Source organism: Podarcis bocagei, assembly GCF_964188305.1.
Source record: "Podarcis bocagei genome assembly, chromosome: 1".
Lineage (NCBI taxonomy): Eukaryota > Metazoa > Chordata > Lepidosauria > Squamata > Lacertidae > Podarcis > Podarcis bocagei.
The window spans coordinates 117,415,053-117,433,223 of record NC_138125.1 but is presented as its reverse complement, the minus strand read 5'-3'; the positions used below and the strand labels follow the sequence as shown (position 1 = coordinate 117,433,223).

General features: G+C 42.9%; 1 protein-coding gene across 12 annotated transcripts in view; it reads right to left on the bottom strand.

The window, feature by feature from the left end:
- Nucleotides 1-18,171, bottom strand: part of ZNF385B (zinc finger protein 385B) — a 197,033-nt gene that overhangs the window by 17,968 nt on the left and 160,894 nt on the right. For all 12 annotated transcript variants that reach the window (XM_081178529.1, XM_081178534.1, XM_081178530.1 and 9 more), the window contains one exon: nucleotides 9,116-9,278. In XM_081178529.1, coding sequence (XP_081034655.1) covers nucleotides 9,116-9,278 — 163 coding nt within the window. The remainder of the gene's footprint in view (nucleotides 1-9,115; nucleotides 9,279-18,171) is intronic.

Below are 18,171 nucleotides of genomic sequence, written 5' to 3'. Positions count from 1 at the left end.
AACTGGCCAGCTAAACCAGGTGAGGGTAGCTGATGGGTCTCAAACCCTTGGTGAGTTAGGGACTTCCCTTGCATTCAAAGACAGGCTCCAGAAGATTGAGTGGACAAGACCAATAGTGGGTCCCATGGTCAAGAAGGTCGTCTCTGCACTTATCGTAGAGGGAGGTGAGGGGAGGATGGGTGTGATGGCCTGGGATTCCGACTCGGAGGATGAAACAGAGGAATCCCAGCCTGCACAGGAGTCCCCGCCTCCAGGGCCGGCTGAACTGGGGCAAGGCCTAGAGGCTGAAGAGCCTGCACCTGTGGCAGTGCAGCAGGAGCTGGCCCCAGGTGAAGTCCTCCTGGCCCCAGAGGGGCCTGATGACTCAGTGGCCACAGGTGAGCCTCCTCCAGGGCCCAGTAACCCTTCGGCCTCTCCTGATCTGCAGAGGCTTAGGGCAGAGAGGCGAAGGGAACTAGTTGCCCCCAGGAGGAGTGCTCGCCTTAAGGCCAGAGTAGGCGGGGCTCCTGGGGGTCGGGACCGCCCCTGACCTTAGAAAAGGATAAAAGCCCACTCATCCCGGCCCCAGGTTGCGGGAACAACGTCGTTGTTGGCTTCGGACCTTCCTGTGATCCTGATCCCTGCTCGGCCTCCTGTTCCTGACTATCCGGTACTCCTGTTCCCTGCTCGGCTTCCTGTTCCTGACTATCCAGTACTCCTGTTCCCTGCTCGGCCTCCTGTTCCCGACCATCCGGTGTTCCTGTTCCCTGCTCAGCCTCCTGTTCCAGTGTTCCTGTTCCCCGCCCGGCTCTCTGCATCAGACCTCGCTCCTCTTCGTGTGGACTCTGCTACACTCACGGTACCTTACCCCCGGGACCAGCACAATGGGGCTCCTTAACTTGGGAAGGTAGCCCATCTAGGAGAAGGAAAGCTCTGGGCCTACACCTCTGCTCCCTAGCGGAATATATTTGGGATAAGAACAGGCTAAGGACTAAACACTACAGAAATCCAGAATGAAATCCCTAAGGTGGCTGGATGGCGCTTTGTATGCCTCCTCCTGGCAACTCCTGCAGCTCAGCTGGTGCCAAACGTATTGCTCTGCTTTAGACCATATCAGCGATGCTGAGAGGGGAGTCTTCTCATCTGGGCAGCCCGGACCGCAAGACATAAATATAAAATTTATTAAATTAATTAAAACTTGTGTGCTGCTAACACAGAGGTTTGTCTTCACCTCCAGAGAAGCAGTCCATTGTCCCTTGAGACAGACGGATGCCAACAGCATAAACAATATTGCAGAAAAAGAACTGTTAGGACTAAATATTGAAATCTCACAACTAAGCCCAAGTTGACATCGCTGAGACAAGATCATAGGCAAGAGAGGCTCAAAGGGAGCAATAGGCCCTACATTTATATTCTGAGAAGCATATATTGTTCTCTTTTATGTAAAAAAAAACCCAACACGTTTGCATTTATTTTCTTATGCTTTATATCACAAAAGGAAGATACAAAAATGTGGAATTCAAATTTGTGACCCTCCAACTCTGAAGTATATTTGTTTTGATTTAGAATGTGTGATCAAAGGATCCTTATTTTCATTTGATAAGTAAACAGGTGCAGCTGGGGCACTCATCTTGTTCAGTAGCTCATGAAGCTAAGTATCTTGACTATTTAATTCAGTTTATTCTGCCTGGAGAGAATTTGTGAATGTGTGTGCACATGTGTTATATGTCTTTATTATAGGGGTTATTTTTTATCATCTTCACACAGCTAAGATTGGTTTTATGGGGTATAAATTAAAACTGAATTACTAATTCTTGGAGACACCACTTTTGCTTCCTTCCATCAGCCTCTAGTTCCTAAGGCTGCCAGGGACATTGAATTGGGGGGACGGGCAAAGATGGCTGCTTTGAATTTCTGAGCAAGTGTGGCTGAAGATACTTTCTTAAAACCATCTCCACTTCATGGGTAGGTGGTCCCATGTGGTTGTCTTTCCAAGTTGCAAGTTTCCATTTGGTACATGATCCCTGAACCAATTGGGCTAGTAACTAACTCTAAGGCTGGATCTACACAGATATAAAAAATGCTATGAAAATGTTATGAAAACCCCCCGCTATTATATATATATATATATATATATATATATATATATATATATATATATGTGTGTGTGTGTGTGTGTGTGTGTGTGTGTGTGTGTGATTTGCCATTGAGCTCTACATTGCCATCTGGTGTCACATTTTTATAATGCACTTATAACGTTATAATTGCAGCTGTGTAGAAGAGTCCTAATATTAAGCTAAGTCACAGAGTTCTCAAGGGAGAGAGAGAAGAGCAATAGATAAATATAAATAAGACCTTGCAGTGGACGTCAACCTTTGCAGACTTCAGACCACCCCTTAGCTCAATCATGTAGCCCGAGTCCCAGTTTTTAACCATATTTTAACCATTTTCAGTGATGGGCAGCTGTAACTCAGTTGCTGGTCCTGAGTCCCAACCCACGACCCTACTATCCAAAGCACAATTTGTGAAGTGCAAAACATTTCTTCTCAGAGTCCACATTTAAGCTGGCATTTATAAATAAAAGTAAGGGTTGTGTGGGGTAGGAATATATTTCATAACATCTACTTAATATGATTCAAAAAGAAATAGCAGCCTGTTTCGTTCCACTGCATGTGGAACTAATGATGCCTCTATGGTCTACTCTATAAGGGACTGTAATGTTTCAGGACTATTCATGAGGTTTACCAAGGTTTACTGGTTTATGCAGAAAGACCAGAGCATGGCTTCCCACTAGATTTTGCTGTCAACATTACCAAGCAAGAGCTTGAGAAATGTGCTATAGGGAGCACCTATGGGCTTGTTTACATGGCTATTTGCTTCCAGATATCTGTGGAAGAGTCAGAGGTTATTTGCTGCAGGCTTATTATTGTGAATAAACACCAGAGTGTCCCGGGGCACTGGCTACATAGGCAAGACCCCAGCCCCGACCCCCAGCCCTCTTGCTCATTATTCCGAGCCACTCTGGGGCACGCACACTTATCCAGTGACAGCGGCATATGTGTGAAAGCAATCCATTCCACACATATACGTATCCCCCGCTGGATGAGGAACCACACCTCTAGAAGGATGCTGTGTTTATGAACCGTGGTACTAAATCCCTGTATCCAGTACTAAGGGCTCTCTCTCTCTCTCTCTCTCTCTCTCTCTCTCTCTCTCTCTCTGTGTGTGTGTGTGTGTGTGTTTAAGCATCAGTTGAAATTAGCAGCCCTCTCAGCTCTAATCACCTATTTGGCAGCTGTGGAGCAAGGGGGTGCTCAATTTTGTAACACCTTTCCCTACTATCAGGAGAAAGGGAAGCAGCTCATTAGGTTTCACAACACTGGCCATCAATTGGTTCGCAAGCAGATGAAGTTTTAATTGCTTGCAGCAGTGCCATGAGCAGCTCACTGTTGAGTGTTCATGTCTTTAGATCACAACCAGCATGTATTTTTCTTCTTCTGGTTACCGTATCAAAGAGCTGGCATTTACCTCCAGGATGTTACCATAAAGCACCAATGCTGCAGCAAGCAAAGGCTCCAGCAGCTCAGTCAGCTGCTTGTGGCTGGAAAGCCAGACAGGATGTTTGTGACTGTTGCCATGGGAACAAAGGGGCAGTCCAATCCGTACTGAGCACCGGATGTTAGCTCAGTGTATGTGTCATATGACCTGTACTGGAAGTACATGGGTGGAGTTTCTTCTTGCTGTTGTCGAGTGCAGACGTGTTTCTCTGTACTGATATGAGAGACAGAAATAAAGGATGTAAATAGTTTTCTGTCTGCTTCTTTCCCCTCCTGGGGGACACCAAAGGGGAGAGAGGGTGAACGGTGTGTTCCTCTCACACATCTGAGATGAATCGCCGGGACCTCGCCTGCTTATCAGCAGAGTGGAGACGCGGGGAGGTCGACAGGAATATCTGCCGGTGCCTACGCTGTGGCACATTCCTCTGACCCAAGCAGAATTCCAACAGTGGCAGCCTTCGGATGGTTGCTGTTTTCTTCGATCCATCGGACATCTGCATGAGAGGCTGGTGAATTGTCCTCCTCTGCTCCATGGAAGCCTGAAGTGAGAGGCTGATTCTCTGCAGCCAGAAGCTGACCAGAAGAAGCTGAAAGCCAAGCCGATGCTCAAGGTATGAGACTTTAAGGGCTTAGAAGTGTGAATGCAGATTGATTCATTCACTGCTTCACGGACAGCGAGTGTGGGAAAGCAGCTCCAACTTAGAAGAGGCCTGCATACCAGGCATTTTTGTGGTTTCCTGTCCGAGGAAAGGAATGCGCTGTTGCTAAGCAACGTCCTTCAGAAGGCTGTGCCTCAGAGAGGAGAAATGGAAAGCTACTCGAGAGGGCTGGACAGTCAGACTATGCCTCAGAGAGGCGTAAACAAAGTTTTGTTATGACTAGGTCCTCACGAACTGCTGGAAGGGACTTTCCAACGCAGCCAGTGTCAGAGTTGCCAGGTGTTAAGAGAGTAAACAAGCCAGCTATTGGATTTTAGAGGCTTGTCTTTTAGAGTCAATGCAAGGACTCAAAATGGATGCCAAGAAGGGGGGAGGCTTGCCTTCTCCACCCCTCCTGACCAATGACAATTATTCATCTTGGTCTATTAAGATGAAGGCCCTGCTGCAGAATCAGAGACTGTTTGGGGTGATTGAGAATCCCATCCCAGCAGCACCAACGCGTGCTTGGGAGTCACAGAATGTGAAGGCTAGGACTGCTATAATTCTGTGTGTCTCAGATGCGCAGCTTGTGCATATACAGCATTTGGAATTTGCGCAAGAGGTTTGGAACGCGCTGCGTACAACGCATCAGAGAGATGCTGGTTCTTCAGCGTTGCTATATTTTGAGAAGTTGACCAATCTGAGATTAGCGCCTGATGGAGATGTTCAAGCGCACCTGACAGAGATGAAGTATCTGCGTCAACAGATGGTGGAACGCAATTTCCGTCTACAGGAGGAAGTGTTTTGCTTCATGATGATAAACAGCCTTAGTCGCACCTACAAGGTTGTTGCCAGTCAGCTTGGTTCGCTACCTGCCGCGCAGCTAACCGCGGAAAGGGTGTGTGCTGTGGTCCTGAACGAACACGACAGACTTGCTGCACTGGAAGTGAAAGACAGAGGGAGGCAAGAACAGAGTTCAAATCTTCCCACTGGTGGTGCTACTGGAGAGCATGCCGTAGCATTGAGTGCCGTCCGATGCTATAATTGTGGACAGACTGGGCATCTACAGCGAAACTGTAAGAAGCCGCGACAGTCAAAAGGAGCCAAGAACAGCTCTACAAAGCCTGAGGCGTCAAGCAAAAGCCGTACCATGTGCCAGATGAAACCTGCAAAGGCTATGATGGCGAAAGGAACCACGCCAGATGTTGGAAACGCATTCATAATCGACACGGGCGCCACGAAGCATCTCTGCCCACACAGAGGACTGTTTTCGACGTTGAAGAAGCAAAGCTTCACTGTGAAACAAGCCAACGGTCAAGAACTGGAAGCGACCGGAATTGGAACTGTGTATCTTGAGAGTCTGAACTTGACTATAAGCGATGTTTACCTGGTTCCAGAACTGAAATTTAGTCTGCTGAGTGCTTCGCAGATTGCAAAGAAGGGACTAAAACTGTACTATGATGCTAAAAGATGCAAGATCTACAAAGATGGAGAACTGTTTCTTACTGCCAAAGAGAAAGATGGACTGTATTTGTTGACTTTTGATCAAAGTGATTACATGAAATGTAATACTTCTGATTCTAACGAAATTTCTCTTGCAGGTGTGACCAGTGTGAGTACCAAGAAGGTGGCTAAGAAGGTCCACAGAGCTTTTCAGCGGGTGTATGCTGATGTGATTGGTCCTCTAGAACCATCTAGAGGCGGTGCAAAATATTACCTTGTGTGTGTTGATTGTTACACTAATTATTCTTGGGTTTACTTGATGAAGAAACCGCAGGAAACTTTAGAAAAGTTTCAGGAGTTTTGTGACAAGGTTAAAAGTATGCATTGTGACGTATTTTATCAGCCGTGACCCCCGCTAATTGATTTATGGCCCTCAATTAGCTCTTCCCTGCCCGGCACGCTTCTTCTGCCGCATGCTCTGCTCCGAGCTCTCCGTCACGGCTAAGCAGAGTTTTTGCACAGCGGTGTAAACTGTCACGTTGCTTGGCTTCCAGACAAACTCACACTGAGTCCAGGTTTGTCTATATACAGCATTTATTCCAACATTTCTCAGGTTTTTCCAGGGCTATTAGCAGCCATTCCAAGCCCACGTCTTTTCCCCACAAAGTTCGAAGTGGGACTGGCAAACTTTGCCCAAGCTCCGCCCGAGCTTCTAAAAATGACGTCAGAATGGTGTAGCATCATGGGATGCACCTTCTGACAAGACCCTTTTGAGTTCAACATGCATGATGCTAACATTGATTGTCTTTTCACAGATGACAAGCCAGTTTTTCTTTTACAGGATTTCCAGAGGTTCCTGGATGGAAAAGGGATAAGACACAAACTTGCTAGTTCCGAAGAAGCATGGAAGAAATGTGTCTGTGTTAGGGTGAACAAAGAATTGCAAAAGGGGATGCATGCGCAATTGCTGAGTTCACATTTGCCACATGAATATTGGGCCGAATCGCTAGCGTCCTATCTTCATGTGTGGTTGAGAAAAGTCTCAACAGAGTTGGGATGTTCTCCTTTTGAGAAGCTGTTTAATAGAAAACCTTCTGTTGCCTATTTCAAGGTTTTCGGGTCTCATGTGAGAACAGAAGCTCCAAGTGGGGTAAAGAATGCCAGAGGCATCTTTGTAGGCTATGAAAAAGGTCTCTACAGAGTAATTTTGTCTGAATCTGGTCAGGTGATTCTCACAAAGTTTCTAGAGAGTGCTCCTGAACGGGAGAGAGTGATTGTTCACACTTTTTCCACAGATGATTCTGATGATGATGATGATGAGTTTGATCTTATTGGGTTCAGTGGTACTGATGATGATGACACTGATAGTTCAGACAGCTCAGTTGTCACAGTCATTGAGAGGAAATCTCAAATAATGACTAGACCCTCAGAAAAGGAGGATAAACCACTGATTAAGCTTAGTACTGGTTCTCCAGAGTGTTCAGAGGCTGAACCAGAGTGTTCTCCAGAGTGTTCAGAGGCTGAACCAGAAAGCAGGGAAGAGCAGCAGCTCTTACGAAGGTCTGAGAGAGCAACGAAGGGTGTACCACCCAAGAGGTATTCAAAGGAGTTTGCTAACCTTGCATATGTTGCTGTTGTAAACGATCAAGGACAGATTGAAGCTGTGTCTGAGTCAGAGACAAAGGCACAACAGAGAGTTGTTAACCAAGGAAATGTGAAGTCACACAACCAGAGAGGTACATTGGTAAAACCAGTGGCGGGTAGTTCCAAGGGTGGAACTGAAACAACAGGGGAATGTTATAAGTATAACAACTGTTTGTTTTCTTCTCTGGATGATGCTTTGCTCGCAGCACGCATTGATACTTTAGGGGGAGTATGTTACCATAAAGCACCAATGCTGCAGCAAGCAAAGGCTCCAGCAGCTCAGTCAGCTGCTTGTGGCTGGAAAGCCAGACAGGATGTTTGTGACTGTTGCCATGGGAACAAAGGGGCAGTCCAATCCGTACTGAGCACCGGATGTTAGCTCAGTGTATGTGTCATATGACCTGTACTGGAAGTACATGGGTGGAGTTTCTTCTTGCTGTTGTCGAGTGCAGACGTGTTTCTCTGTACTGATATGAGAGACAGAAATAAAGGATGTAAATAGTTTTCTGTCTGCTTCTTTCCCCTGCTGGGGGACACCAAAGGGGAGAGAGGGTGAACGGTGTGTTCCTCTCACACATCTGAGATGAATCGCCGGGACCTCGCCTGCTTATCAGCAGAGTGGAGACGCGGGGAGGTCGACAGGAATATCTGCCGGTGCCTACGCTGTGGCACATTCCTCTGACCCAAGCAGAATTCCAACACAGGAAGCTAGATGACTCTCTGCAAGTTGTTACCATAGATAATTCACTACAAATGTAGATAACTTCATCCATCTTTGCATACCTCGGTTGGCTATGCCACATTTATCCCAGGATGAAAACAAGACAGTCAAGAAGCTTTCCGATGGCTCTATTTCTCCACTTCACATCACTTTTGATAAAAATGATTTTCTCTTACAAACACAAGTGACTAAGGTTATCATCTCCATCTCAATATAACTGACAGTGTTAACAAGCTCAGAGCATGGAGCCACAGACAAATGAAAGCTCATAGACAGCAAAGCAGGATTTGTTTGATGCCACTTGGAAGCACTGTTTGCTCCCTTGTTCATACCCCAAAGGCAGGACTGTCACACCATCTCACCTCCTGCACTCAATTGAAACCCACCGTTTTGATGGTAGATTTTAATGTAGACAGGGAAGTAGCACTATTGCCACATCTCTACTGGGCAATTTCATCTTTGCTTGTCCTCATCCACAACCTAAATGGCTGCGTTCAGCTGGACAATGGATATGCTGGTCAAACTGTACAGGGAATGTGACCCGCTGTTTTAACTGATCTGTTTCCGTTTTCAGAAAAGACAGCTTTGTAATGATATTTCTTGTCATATTGAAATACACACTGTATCCTTGGTGGAAGCACTAAGAATGAATGATTCTGATAATGATCATCATATGGTCTAAGTAGAACTCTCCGACTTTACACAGGAGGATGAAATATGCCTGGGGGGGGGGAGTGGTCTGGTTTTGCTTTTCGTTTTTGCAATCGGAGACTTGGATTAAGCTGCAAAACGTATATTGAATCTTATACTCCACCTGTGTGGTTTGAAGAAAACGGGGGCTGTATCCAGTTGAACAGTTACAATAGTGTAATGACCCTCACACGCTCTCTAAAAGTGCTCCAGGAAGGTTGAAGGAACCCCCAGAATAGATTTAGGGGACACACGAAAAGCATGTGTGGAGAAGAAGTTACATTGGAGACCTAAAAGTTGTCGTGCTAATGTATGAACACTGTCCATCGGTTTTGTTCTTCTCATCACAAAGTATTTATCAACACCGTAATGGATAGGAAGCATGCATTGAGAATCTCACGCAAAAGAAGAAGAAGCAAAGAATGTATAGAATGAAAATTGACCTGATTTGTCAGAGATGCTGGCTGGGACTGGTGTAGCAGAGCAGTTCGCATTAGCCTTTGCGCTGTCCTTGGAAGCACCAGCTTTTGGTCTATTTTTCGTTGCTTCTAGTGCTTTGACCTTCTTGGCATGTTTACTTCCTTTGTAGTGGGCCTCGGCCTGGCTCTACAAAGGAGAACAAATCAGACTCACACTTTGCACTTCATATCACTTGATGGATGACAATGTAGAGAGAGAGAGATAAAAAGTTATACAACTTTCAATAATAGGCACCACATTTCTTTGCCTGACAAGTTTTTGTAGCACTTTATATTATTGAGCTCACTTTTTAATGTATTCAGGAGATAAATATTAACAGAGATTTTTTTAAAAAAATGCAGAACATATATTTTTTTTATGGTATACAAAAAGAGGACCATCCTCTTTACTAATCTCTTAGCAGAATTCTATCTGAAGTCTTAAGCTGTTGCTTGGAGGTAAATATATCCAATTTAGAAAATGCATATTAGTCTGATTGCTAAGGCTGCAGTCCTAAACAGAGAGAAGTACCAAAGTCTACAGAAATCACTGCACATAAGTGCATATAATGTGCATATACTTGTTGTGCATGGTGGTCTTTATCTTCTGTGTACCCTAGTACAGCTTGCAGGCCTATCAATGTGAATGCACTTGGCCAGCCACATATTATGTCCTTCTATGTGCATGGAACTCACCTTTCATTCATAAGGTTCTGCACTCCTGGGCTTGCAGAAAAACAACAACAGGACGTTTTATAGAACCTCCATTGAGCCACCTTATATGGTTGGTAGATTTCATTCATTTTGGGAGCTGGCAAGCTGTGTAGGCCTGTACCAACGTAAGGCTACGAATAGTTACATCACTACCATGCCAGCAGGTGTGTTGGGGTTTATTAAGACAGACCATGTGATTCATCAATTTCTCATGGGCATGAGAGTGATGAACACACACTGAGCTCCCGCATTTGTTTTAACGGTAGAAACAGATTTGTTTCCTCACAAGGCTTCATTCCGGGGAGCATCACTTCATTATTTAATCAAGCAATTAATAGGGGAAATCTTGCTATTAATGGGGGAAATATTGCTATAGTCCTAAAGGCATAAAATAATTGGATTATTAGTCATACTCAGAGTAGATCCATTAAGTGGGCTTGCTCTGGGTACAACTTAGTTGGATATCACTCCAACCCCTTATTTCTCAAAATATAGCAATGCTATAGATTTTGGAGCATATAAAATTCAAATTTAAAAGGTATGGTTCTTTCATAATACTAAGGAAAAAGGCATATTTGCTGGCAAAATTATACAGGTCAGGTTGCAATCCTATGGACACTTACCTGGGAGTAAATCTCATTGAACTCAATATGATTTACTTCTAAGCAGGCATGTATGGGATTGCACCATACTATATACCATAACTCAACCTCTCACAGGATGTGTTTTTTTGAAAGCCAGACCACTTTAGAGGGATGGCTGCTGTATATATTTATTGGGTGTGTTTTACAATCTTTGAACATTTGTATTCAGCTTCAATCCAATGCCAACTTATATGGTGGTAAGCCAAACTGAACTTAATGTGCAATGTGGCTTACTTCCACATGTATAAAAGACATGCATCGGATTCAAGCTAACTTTATAAGGTTGCTTTTGTGCATTTTGTTTTCCAGAGGTGCACAGTGGCGTCTACTGGGTTTTCTTGCTGCATTTCTTAAGAAACAAAGCGAAACCTATAATGGCATTAAAGGGTAGGTGGGGAAACCAGATATTTTCAGTATTAAATGTCCTAGACATTGTTAATATGATAGGAAAATTATCCATTGACTACAGCATTATCATAACAAATTCGTTCCTGAAATATTTTTGACTGAGGTCAGAGAGCTAAAAACATTTCCTGATACATATTTAAACCTAATGTTTGCTTAACTTAAATAACAGAACATGGACATGCCTGTGCCATTATTGAAGTGTACATATTAACTATTTAAGTTAATATTATAAGTGCAATAAAAACTAACACACAGGACACCCCCATCCATAGGCACATTGATTGGGAATAAACTCCACTCATTTTAACAGCAGCAACAACAAAATGCTCCCACCTGACATGTTTAGAGGTGGGGCGAACAAGAAATCATGCTTTTCATAAAGGGCACAGAGATATGGCCACAACTTGGCATCTCACATATAGAAATACAATGCAAGGGACATTTCTTGTATCATGCAGGTGGTACTGTTAAGAATACCGTGGCCGACATGGATTACACAATTGCTCATTGTGTTAAAAGTGAAAACAAGCCATAAAACCAAGTGCACAAACTTTCCTCAACACCTCTGCTGGGTTCCAAACCCTCTGGGTGTTGTTAAATCCTTGTTGCTATAGGAAGGACAACTGTATTAGTCTCAGTGAAACTAGGTGCCATTGAAAAGTCACCTAGGGACATTGTGTAATAACAAAGCCTCGTCACTTGGGTGCAAGTGATGGGTAGGAACAGATGGAACGGAAGGGAAAACACACAAGTACATCTGTGTTCAGCAACACAGCCCTCATGGATTCGCACTAGGAAAAACAGCCATTAAGACCCAGCAGATAGGCTTAAGGTGCATGTGATGCAAAACACCAACTTTTCCACCTGGAAAAGGAATAAAACATACTGTATTTCTATATTGTACTTTTTGGTAGGGGACTGTGCAGAAACTTCTTTAAAAAAAGAAAAGAAAAGAGTTAGCATGGGGAGGGGGATATCTAGAAACTTAGGATAAATTGTTAAAATACTGGCTATAATATTTATAGCAGAAATGCTAAGGATGACTGCTTGCAAAAGTATACATCCTTTTCATTATTATTAGGCACCACACAAAGAGGGAATCTGATTAATTGGCAGCCCAATCTTAAACATGTTTACTTTGAAGTAAGTCCCGCTGAGTTCAGCAGGATATATTTCCAAGTAAGTAAACTTAGGATTGTACTGTTAATTGAATAATCATTACTTTTACATGTACAGTACTTAAAGAGACACTGCTCCATTTAAAGTTAAACCAATTAAAAACAACAATTCACCTTTTGAATTGGTCATTTTGTTTGAGATATATGCTTTTATTAAATATTAACAAGTTGCTGTATGGTGGGTTGCTATTAAAAAGGTTGATGGAGGTTTTGCACCGTCACCATCCTTTACAATTTTATTTAAAAAAAATATTTATTTTTTCTTTCGGTAGGGAGGTATTTGAAGTAAACTGTACAATGTGTTTTCTGTATTCCTCACATTGCATTTCTGAGCACCGCTATCTATTTTGGAGCTGCTTTTAGTTTTCTAGAAGCTATAGAAAAACAAACCATGTGCTCTATGTACAGAATATTTATACTGCTTCTTTAAGATGAAGCCCAGAATGGCTCGGACTAGGATGTGAGAGGAACAGGAAATAATGCTTTAACTTTTGGATGCAAAGCCTGAGGGAGAGGTTAGGTCCACTAAGTCAGAGGCAGGGAACCATTTTGGTGGCTGTAAATTGGACAAGTGGGTGGGGCTGCCCACCTGTCAATCACTTGGTGTCAGATGATTAGGAGCTTTGATTGGAACTTCAAAGCATCCCACACAGCTAAAGCCTGCTTTCTGCAGGTATCAGGTGTATGATCTGTGCAGGTGACCTAGGAGGCTTCAGCTGTACTGCCTTTCACCATGTATGATGCTAGACAATCTATCATCATATATGATGGGGTGGGGTGGGGTGAGGAGGGGTGGTTTGGAGAAAACAGCCTTAGAGACCAAATTTGAACCCCTGGTGGGCCAACTCTGGTCAGTGTGTCAGAGTTTTCCCACCCCTGCACTAAGTTATTAAAAGTCCTAGACAGTTCTGGTCAAGAAGGCAATCAGTAACCCGTACATTATTCAGTTACGTTGTGTTCTGTAGGTTTAAATAAACAATTGTTGAACTTAAGACATGCAGTGTGTCCTGCCACTCGCTATATATGAAACCTGTGTCAACAGATGGGGCCTGCTCTGAAGCTACAGTGGTACCCTGGGACGCGAACGGGATCCGTTCCAGAGCCGTTTGCATCCTGAACGGAACGTAAGACGCGACTGCACATCTGCGTGTTCATGGGTTGCCGTTTCCGTGCATGCACATGACTTCATTTTGACTGTGCATGCGCGAGCGGCAAAACACGGAAGTAATGCGCTCTGTTACTTCCGGGCCGCCACGGAGTGCAACCCGAAAATATTTATCCTGAAGCGTATTTATCCCAAGGTATGACTGTATTTCATTTCCAGATGCTAAATCTACCTGGGAGGATAGAAGGAAATATAACCCTCTTTCTTTTTTGAAAAAGGTGATTTTATTTTAAATGTTTGGAAGATACCTTGATGAAACCATTAAATATTGATATTATCAATTCTTTTGGAGGGAAATGATCCAAATGCCTGGTGGTCTAGTGGTTAAGATTCGGCGCTGTCCCCATTTCTTTTCTCTCTCCTGTTTTCTCCAGCTTCTTTGTCAAAGGGTCGGGGATCTCTCATATTCAAACAAATGCAGTTTCTCTTGGTTCACTCATTACTTGTGAGGAAATGGACAAGGGAAGGGTTGGGAGAGCTTGAGCCACCATCTCAGCTGCTGTTCTTATTACCTAAGTATTTTTAATTTATTTACACATACTTATTTATTCTTCCAGGTCTCCAAGAAGCTCGGGTTGACTTGCGTGTGGTTTACACAACCTAGTTTCCAAGGGCTGAAGCAGCATGTGAGGACAAGGCCCATGGAAATTGAGAAGCAGATATTTTCTGGGGTCAATAGACCTTTAAATTACCATGACTGTTTGTTAAGCTTTCAAATGGCTACGCAACTTTCAAATAGATAGTGTCCCTTTAATTTTTTGGACTGTAACTATGTTTACTGCATAGCTTGTGCTGCTGAAAAGGCCCAAGGCAAAAAACAAAAGACTACGACATGATAGACAGAGGCGTACTGAAGAGAAAGGCTGATATTGGCAATGGGGATGCCTGCAATATCAGTGATAACCTACTACTGGCTTTGATTCACTTCATTCCTCATCTACTGTACATGAAACCTGTTGAAAACAAACAAAGCCCAGACATATATTAAACTAGTTATAAACTCAGTTATGAAATATATCAAACACTTAACCAATGAACACCCAAGTGAGATACTTCAATGGAAAGAAAAACAACAACAACACATGAACAAAATCTTTTAAATCTGAAATCCCCACTAGGAGTGAAGATGGCATTAATTCAATGATGGGTTAACAGAAGATCTTTTTATATGTTGTGTTTCCCGCAACAAATACCTCAGTCATATTTTTAAAAGGCTATACACAGGTTTTCAAATGTACTGGGGCATGCAGAACTAACTCCAGCTACTGTCATATAGACTGATTTTCATTGGAAAATATATTGCAACACAACCTACAAAGCACTGCTTTTTACCTAGGATGGTTTCAGTTCTCCAAAGGTTACCATTATCTCAAAGTAGCCTCAGCAACTACAGGATTATATAATCATAAAATTGTAGAGTTGGAAGGAACCTTGAGCACCATCTAGTCCAACTCCCTGCAATGCAGGAGTCCACTCCAAAATTTGTACTAGGGCTCAAGAGCATTATGGGAAGTAGAACTGGGCAGCAGTTTGGTGTGTGTACTATTTTAAATTCACCAGCCTTTGGTTGTCTTTGTAAGCATCTTCTTCATCTTCTTTTTCATCTTCTTCTTCTGCCCTATACCCATAGATCTCAGTGCGGTTCACAACATAAAATCACAATATAAAAAACACAAAGCTTTGGGTCTGCTACTTTCTAAATTTACAGTCCGCAGAGATACACCATCTCACAACCTTTCAATGGGACTTTCAACAGGTGGCTCCTGCAAACAGGGCCAGACCAAGACATTTTGTTTCCCGAGGTGAAAACATTACACCTTCCCATTCCATGTACTAAAGCCAACTGGTCTTGCAGATGATTTGTACTTAAACACCGATGATAGGACAATGTCCTCCACCACACCTGAGGAAAGTAAGCTATCTTTGATGGCACAGTTAGACTGTTAGGCACACAACTTGTCACCAATCCCTGCAAACTCCCCCTTCCCTCCCAGCCACATCTGCCTCACTCTGCCTAATGTTTGGGCTGAACCTACCTACAAAATGAAATCCATAAGGTTGTGCCACACTGTGGAGTGACGACCCAAAGGCATTGTAATGTTTCAGCATTTTAGAAGAACATTTGTCCTAATTCAGCAGGTTCAACAGAGATATTGATGCAAAAACATGTTCATTTCAGATATTGATGCAAAAACATATTCATATTCATTTCAGTGTTTCACTGTATTGATGGTTGTCTCTGAGCGTTGTACAAGCAGTCATCTACCTTGAAACCCCACATTCCATCTCTAGAACATATGTTTGAATGTGATGCTTTGTCTAAGCAGGAAGCTCAAGAAAAAGGAAGATAGTCCAGTGTTTCCCAAACGTCCCCTCCCATGGACCACTTAAAAATTGTCGAGGGTCTTGGAGGACCACATCATCATCAGTCTGTTGAGCAAGTGTAATGCACTGTGCTAAATGCTGCATGAGTTTAATTGTATTTTAATTGCTTTCTAATTTCATAGATATTTTATTTTGTTGCATTACAAACTAAATTCTATAGAATACAATAAAACACAATATAAGAAATTAAAGGCGCACTAAAATGTAATTAAAATTTAATATACATATTTAAAGAGATGGATGCACCATCTTCTCCCTTCAACCATTGATCCACAAGCACTTGAATGATGCTCACAGACCACAATCTAGGAACCCCTGAAATAGTCCATATAAATGTAATTATATTTTTGGGGGGATGATTTTTAACGCCATTTTTTGATTTGCAAATTTAACAAGAGAGAAGCAAAACAAAAGTACAGTATACTAAGAAATGAACAGCAAATAAAATTTCAGTGTTTTGCTCTCAGTTATTTCCTACTTACCAATTTGAATTAGGGATTATATGAAAGGAGCATAAGGAAATTCACTACTGAGAACCTTCTGAGAACATATTTTCAGATGCTTTTAATGGCTCGAGGCAGGCACAAGACATTACTTTGAATTCTCTTTATGTACATATTTCTTTCTTAGCTCTGGATTGTTAAAATTACATGATTTGTAATAGAAGTTTGGGAATTCTTTTAATGTTTTAATATGGATGCATGAAGTGCTGTGAACTTTAATTGTAGCTTTCTGTTACCTGATCTTGACAAAATTATATACCCTTTCCCCTTACTGGCTTGCATCAATGAAGGAGCCAGATGGTAAGAGAATAAGCGTAAGGCAACTCATTACTTTGTGTGGTGATGTAATTCAGCAGTATTCTCATTGCACTCAAGGATTATCCTGCGTAACAGCAGAACTAGAGCCATGTATTATATTTCAGACAATATTCTTGTTTGCTTTTCTGTCACCAGCCAGCAGAGCTGCCCTGCCAGATACAATGACAACAGGCACAACAACACTGCAATTATGAAAAGAGGAGCAGATGTAATGAAAAATAATTTGACCCACTCCCCCCCCCCCCGCATTTCATGACCCACCTTGTATATTGTTTGATTTGAATGCGTTTGTATTGTAGGACACAATTTTAGTTTGCTGGTTTTTGTGTGTACTGAAGAAACAAATACATAATCTCCCTATGCAGACATAAGGACCAACTGTTGTTTGTTTTCACAAACCATGGCTAAGCATTGTTTGAATACCTAAATCATAGTTAAGGATGGCTGCAAAACAAGATCGTTTATTTATTTTCCATCTCTTCCTTCCTCTCAAAGTGGCCCAGGGCAACAAACACCAAAGCTAAACAATACGATAAAAAATAAAAACAGAATATTTAAAAACATTTAAGAATATCTAGAAACATTTAAAAACAGTCTAATAACCTCACATCTAGCAGTTTCAAGGTTGCCAGAAACAGTATATTTCAGCCATCAGGTATGTCTTTAAATTCCTCCTCCCATCTTAATAAAGAGTGAGACAAATGCACCTTACTTGAGAGGGCATTAACTGGGCAGCACCACATGGCAGCAGTACCAACAGAGCCTCTCCTGCTGATTCTAAGGTCTCAGATTGTTGTTACCGGGTGAGGTGGTCTTTTAGATACTTAAGCAAACTGTTTAGAGTTTTCTGCACCAGCACCAACTGCCTGAAGTGGGTTCAGTAGCTCACTGGCAGTCAGCACAGAACTTTCAGGACCTGTGGCACATGGTACCATTGTGATGTAATGCATTACAGGGAATTACACACACCAAATAAGGTTTTGGCGTTCTGAGCATGCTCAGCTTTGTGGCAAACTCTAACCAATCACAAGGAAACATATACATAAGGAAACAGTACACATCCTCAACACTGCGGTAAAATCAGACCAATCACAGGGAGGCAGCGTTGTCTGTACCTCTGGATGCGAACGGGATCCGTTTGGGAGCCCTGTTCGCATCCTGAAGCAAATGCAACCCGCATCTGCGAGTCGCGATTCGCCGCTTCTGCGCAGGACATCATTTTGAGCGTCTGTGCATGCGCGAGCGGCGAAACCCGGAAGAAATGCATTCCATTACTTCCGGGTTGCTGCGGAGTGCAACCCGAAAATGCTCAACCTGAAGCAACTTTAACCCGAGGTATGACTGTACTTACGTGCCTTATAAGGAAATGGGGAGAGGGGAACTAAGCATTCTGATTGGATGGAGGATTTGAAATGTATTGGAATGCATATAAACTATATGAAAAGGCGTGTGCTCCAATGTTCTGGGCCCATTCTTTGTGGAGCAATCCCACTGGATCAAACTTCTGCTCAGAAATAAACTTTGGACTCCCTTTTCCATGTGATTCTTTGTTCACTTGTGAGACTGGGCCGGATTTCCTGCAACAATTGGGCTGCGCACTCAACCTAGCAGCTGCATTAGCTGCAGCTTTTGTGTTATCTTCAAGGACAGGTCCACATAGAGTGCATTGCAGTAATCTAGCATGAACAACTGGGACCAGGCTATCCCATTCCAGAGAAGGCTGTAG